This window comes from Hibiscus syriacus, unplaced genomic scaffold, assembly GCF_006381635.1.
Source record: "Hibiscus syriacus cultivar Baekdansim isolate YM2019G1 unplaced genomic scaffold, ASM638163v2 tig00001644_pilon, whole genome shotgun sequence".
In the NCBI taxonomy this organism is placed as follows: domain Eukaryota; kingdom Viridiplantae; phylum Streptophyta; class Magnoliopsida; order Malvales; family Malvaceae; genus Hibiscus; species Hibiscus syriacus.
Window position 1 is genome coordinate 3,710,961 of NW_024061878.1, and position 5,903 is coordinate 3,716,863.

General features: G+C 37.9%; 1 protein-coding gene across 1 annotated transcript; it reads right to left on the minus strand.

The window, feature by feature from the left end:
- Nucleotides 1-1,965: 1,965 nt before the first annotated feature.
- LOC120129361 (metal tolerance protein B-like) lies at nt 1,966-3,810 on the minus strand. The gene is made up of 2 exons (XM_039146881.1): nt 3,761-3,810; nt 1,966-3,196 (listed from the first exon to the last, which is right to left on the minus strand). Exon 2 carries the CDS (start codon nt 3,194-3,196, stop codon nt 2,039-2,041), a length of 1,158 nt encoding a protein of 385 aa, XP_039002812.1. The 5' UTR covers nt 3,761-3,810; the 3' UTR covers nt 1,966-2,038.
- Between the last annotated feature and the right edge of the window lie 2,093 nt (nt 3,811-5,903).

Sequence of the window (5,903 nt, forward strand, 5' to 3'; positions counted from 1 at the left end):
CATGCTTTGTCATATAACTACTTGACTTTTAGCATTCATATGGTAGTATTGTATTATTGAGCTTTCCCAAAATTCACTCTGTAGTAACCGTTTCAGGTTAAAGGAATTGATCTTGCACATCATCGACATCAGTATGAGAGTTCTTTCGGTATTGTTGCGGAGTACGGTACCAATGTAATTAGGGGCATGTAAGTTGTGTTTGTTTTTATATTGAGTATAGAACTTGTATGATTTTTAATTTTATTTTTTATATATTAATGGTTTTCTATATTTGTATTTTTAATTATAGTTGTTTTACGTTTTAAATGGTTTAACAAAAGTTTTAGAATTTTCGGAGTGGATCGCTCCGATGGCCTTGATGTGACACCTCTGATCGGATCGGGTCACCCTCATCGGTTTGGGATGTTACAGATTGGGAATTTTGATAGTTAGGTGGGGAATGAGCAAAACAACAGCATTGAAGTTAAGTCCAATGGCAGCGTTTCAACGATGATTAAGGCAGATTTGGAGCGAGACTATCTGGGCAAGATGAGGTCCAACAGGCTAACGAATATACTTGAAGATAATGGAGGAACGACTGAGAATTGATCCATAGATAGGTCAGGCAATCCTACAAGACAACGAATACTTTGTCAGAATCAAAAGCTGGCAGTAACTACCTCAATACTATGTATAAAATAAAAGGAAAATTATGCTCATGTACTATGTATCTATGATTTTGAATGAAATTCTGAATTCCTTTTTTTTTCCTTCTACTTTTCTATCTTTTTTCTCGCGATCATCTAGCTCCTGATTTTGATATTTCTTTATTTGATATAAAAAGATCTGCTAATATTTCTCCTTCGTGACAATATGAGTGGACCATTAAATCCATTGAACACACAAGAGCTACATAGGAAGATACATTATATAGAGAATAAAAATATTGAGAACAGATTAGGTTTTAGGATGATAGTGTAGATACCTAATTTCGTTTTGATCTTTTAAAATAAGTTTGAGGCTTATGAGGTTTCGAGGAAAAACAACGATCGAGATTTTATATTGGACTTTGTTTATATAACCAAATTAGATGCTGACTCATCCCATGTGTAATCCTTCCTTGATGTCTTTGGTGCTCACTATTAGTCTTTTGATAGAATCAAAACATAATTGATATAAAATCAAAATTCAGGATTTAATCATATTAAATTATTGAATAAAATATTAGATGCAAAAACATACTTAAATTAATTGATACATTAAGATATTTGAGTCTTTTTTTGTGATCTTCCAGGATAAGAATAATACAAGTTAACATATTTCTTGAAGACCACCACTTATTTATATAACTTGAATATTAGGTTTGTATTTTAAGTATTTATAATTTTTTTATCAAATTATAAATATAACTTATAATATCTACATTTTAATACCTATAACACATGTGTATCTATAATTATGATAAATTATGCATTATACATATGTATATGTAATTATGGATTTTAATATAAGATCCGTTGCATAAGAGTAGTACATTTGTTTGAACTGGGTAGCTTCTCTTTTACCGTATGTAAAACAATCCAACGTTGGTGGCTATTTGACCAATACAAGAAGGGGCAGATGGTATTGAGTGCACTGCCCATTGGCCTTCACGGGCTACTAGAGAATAAAACTAAAGCCGCCGCATGATAATCGTGCACATTAAACGCAACGACGTAGGACTTTATGTTACAGGTAAACTTTTAAAGTTTTAAGGATAAAAAAAGACTTTCAATAAAAAATACAAAAAAGAATTATTTAATAGTTTGAAATTTTTAGAAGTGACTGTGCCCACTCTCCTACCTACCTTCGGTGTATCCCGGATTGGAGGACAAGACAAAGTCCACTGCTTACAAAGTCATTAACTCATTAATATATCATAAATATCATTTAATCCGAAACAATTGCAACAGTTGGTCAGCATTCTTCGATGATTCAATCTGCATTCTCATACTAACTACAGAAACGAAAATGTAAAGGTGTTTAAATTGTAAGATTTGTTAAGGAACATACCAAAGGACTACTCGATTTGTATAGTTACGTTATGAATTTCGTATGTTTTTTCACAGTAATCACTGATCTCTCTGAGTATTTCATTAGGACTAGTTCCTGGCTCAGCTTCAACATGGCAGGACAATACGAGTTTCCCGACGGTTATCGCCCATACATGGAGGTCATGAATGTTATGGACTCCATTGATGCCCTTGATACCACTTTCGAGCATATCGATATCGATATCTCTTGGTGTCCTTTCCATCAATATGCTGAAAATATCTCTAAGCATGGGTAGGGTGGTACTTAGAGCAAACGTAGAGAAGATGAGTGTGCAGAGAAGATCAATGATTAACCACTCCGGTTTTATCCAAATAACGGCTCCAGCGATCATCACCCCGACTGATTGAATTAGGTCTGCCATGACATGCAAGTAAGCCCCTTGGAGATTTATGTTCAATATCTTGTTCGTCTTTGTACTACCGAGCACCAGATTAGTCTCCTCGTCCTCGGTTCGATGACTAGGTTGCCCTCTCTCATGTTCATGGTTGTGGTGATGGTGGTCAAGATCATGGCGTCGATGTTGATGATGATCGGTTCCTCCACAAGCAGGGAGAGTGTGGTCATGACCCAGCCAAAGAACCATAACCAAGTTGACACAAAATCCGAAAGCAGCAACTGCAAACATGAGTGCCCCATTCACCTTGTCATGTTCATGGAGAATTCTGTCGACTGCTTCAAATAGTAGCAGAGCAGATATAAGCCATATGAGTTGCACAGATAAAAGAGCACCGAGGACTTCAAGGCGATTGAATCCGAAAGATTGGTACGACGTTGCCTTCCATGCCGAAGCCCATACTGTAAAAAGAGATATGGAGAATCCAGCAACATCAGTGAGCAAGTGAGCAGCATCTGTCATAACTGCAAGGCTGTTGGCTTTCACCCCACCAATAATCTCTACTAACATAACCACAACATAGAAAACAATGAGCCCGGAAAGCTTGGTTACCGACTTCCGTCGTTCTATCGATTCCGAAATAGTATTCGCTTCCCCGGAAAATACACAGACAGAGCAGAATTTTGACTCCGGGGGCATCAAAATCACATTATTTCCTTCAGAGACAATATGCATCTCGATTTTCTTCTGATCCTTTGATATTTGAATGGAGACTTCACCATCTTCCATCTACCTGGACAACATTAATCCAGAAAGGAAAACTTATACACACTTTATGGACAATTTCTCCAAGAATCAAGCAGCATCAAAACTCCAAAGAACGAATACACATCATCTGTCATCTCTACTAAATGAAATATATATATATATTACCAGGAGAACGAGATGTAAAATATAGTTAAAAATTGCTCCTTCAAATTCTACTAACTCAACATTAGGGAACAACTTTGGATGACCATTTTTCCCTTATTTGTGCAGTCATCTTTTTTAAAAATAGCCAGCAAAAATTCATAGGTAAAAACTTTTCTTGTCTAATAACTGGATGTCTCTAAACCTCGTCCTCAAGAACTTCGTCAACCCCATCTCCAAGAAAACAAAAACAAATGGTATGTCGACGCTGTTTAATTCAATTATTTACAGTTCCTAGTTTCAGAAAACAAAAAAACCCAGTTTCAGTTTGGAAGAAGGCCATTAAATATTAGAAGTCGACTAAAGAAACTAACACCCCAAACCCGAAACACCCAAGAAAGAAAGAAAAATCCAATAGCAGAAGTAAAAGTTCAAAAAAATTACCTGAAAACCCAGAGCTGAAGGTAGACGAAGATGAAATTTGAATTGCAACGGAGACCCCTGGTGATTGTATGAATTGGGTTAGGTCAAAGGATAAATGCGTTATGAGAATCAGAGTTATGATTAGGGGGTGATTACCTTCCAATTTTATGACAATTTCTGAGGCTCTGTTTGTTGCATGAGAAAACATGTATATAGAAGGTAGAGACTGTAAAATCAGGTCATATCAGCTCAAATAAAATCATATACAGTTTGTGTCATGTTAATTTGATGGTTTGATTTGAATCAGGTTGGGTCTAGATCAAATCAGGTTGGATCATTTTCATGTTGATTTAACATCAGGTACAGTTCGGGTTCAGTTCGGGTTAATTTCAGTTCGAATCAATTTTAGTTTAGGTAAAAAGGGTTTAGGTCTGAGGCAGTTAAATATTAAGTTAATTCAGGTTCGGATGGACTTCAGTCGAATCTCGTTTAGATCAGATCACATCATTGAAAGTCGTAATTCATGTTTATTAAGGACAACAATGGTATTCTCTTATTGAAAGATCATGATATTAAGAGGGTTTTGGGTAGTTACTTCTTCGGATTATTTAATGATGGTGCCTCTCCCTGTAGAGATAGTACCGTTGATGGGTCAGCAGACCATCATACTAAGGCCAATGACTGCCCTACAAGTAGTATTGGGATTGAGGAAGTCAAAATGGCTCTTAGAAAGATGGGAGGGACAAAGTTGTCGGTCCAGATCAAATTCCTATCACTGTGTAGTTGGCCCTAGGAGAAGATAGAGTTAAGTGGTTGACCAATATCTTTAATATTATTTTAGAGACTGCCAAGATGCCAGAGGAGTGGAGAGAGACTACGGTGATATCAATCTATAAGAATAAAGGAGATCCCCAACGTTGTGGTAAGTACAGAGGTATTAAACTACTCAGTCATACCAAGAAGCTATGGGAAAGGGTGATAGAGGCTAGGTTGAGATAGATTACTAGGGTTTCGGAAAACCAATTTGGCTTTATGCCAGGCAGGTCTACTACGGAGGCGATTCATCTACTTCGACGGCTTATGGAGAAATATAGGGAAAAATAGAGATCTTCACATGGCGTTCATTGACCTTGAGAAAGCATATGATATCATTCCCCGCAATACGATCTGGAAGACCTTGGAAAAGAGACGGATCCCAAATGCTTATATCCGGGCAATTAGTGATATGTACTGTAGATCCACTACATACGTCAGGACTACAATTGGCGACACCAAGGCATTCCCAGTGGAAATCGGACTCCACCAGGGGTCGACTCTTAGCCCTTACATCTTCACCTTGATTATGGATGACATCTATTGTGCGACACCAGACGGTGTTCCATGGTGTATGCTTTTCGCTGACGACATTGTCCTACTTGCTGAAACAAAAACTGAACTGAATAGTAGACTCGTTACCTGGAAGACTGCTCTGGAAGAAAAAGGTCTAAGGATCAATATTGAAAAGACAGAGTATTTATGTTCAAACTTCAGTGAGAACCAAAACGATGAAGATTTAGAAGTATGCATCGAATGACACGTTCTCCCCTCGAAGGATTGTTTCAAGTACCTAGGGTCTATGATACATAAAGATGGGGGTGTAGATGATGATGTTACACACCGTATAAAGGTGGGTTGGCTAAAGTGGAGGGCTGCAACTGGAGTTTTGTGTGACAAGAAGATGCCTCTAAAACTTAAGGGAAAATTTTATAGAATGGTAATAAGACCAGTACTGTTATATGGATCAGAATGTTGGGCAATCAAGAAGGATCACGTAAGAATGATGGAGGCTGCAGAAATGAGAATACTTCGATGGGCATGTGGTAGGACACTGTGGGACATGACACCAAACTCTGCAATTAGGATATCCTTGGGGTGGTGCATGTATCCGAAAAATTGAGGGAGGGAAGACTACGGTGGTTTGGGTACGTCCTTAGGCGACAACCGTCGGATGCGGTCAGGAGGGTAGAGTCGATTACAGTCGACGGTGCAAGAAGGAGAGGACGACCAAGGAGGAAGTGGGTAGACTGCGTGAGATCTGATTTGAAGGATTTAGCCCTTAGCGACGATATGATCTCTGATATGAAAGTATGGAGACTTAAGACCAGGGTAGCCGAGTATTGTGGGT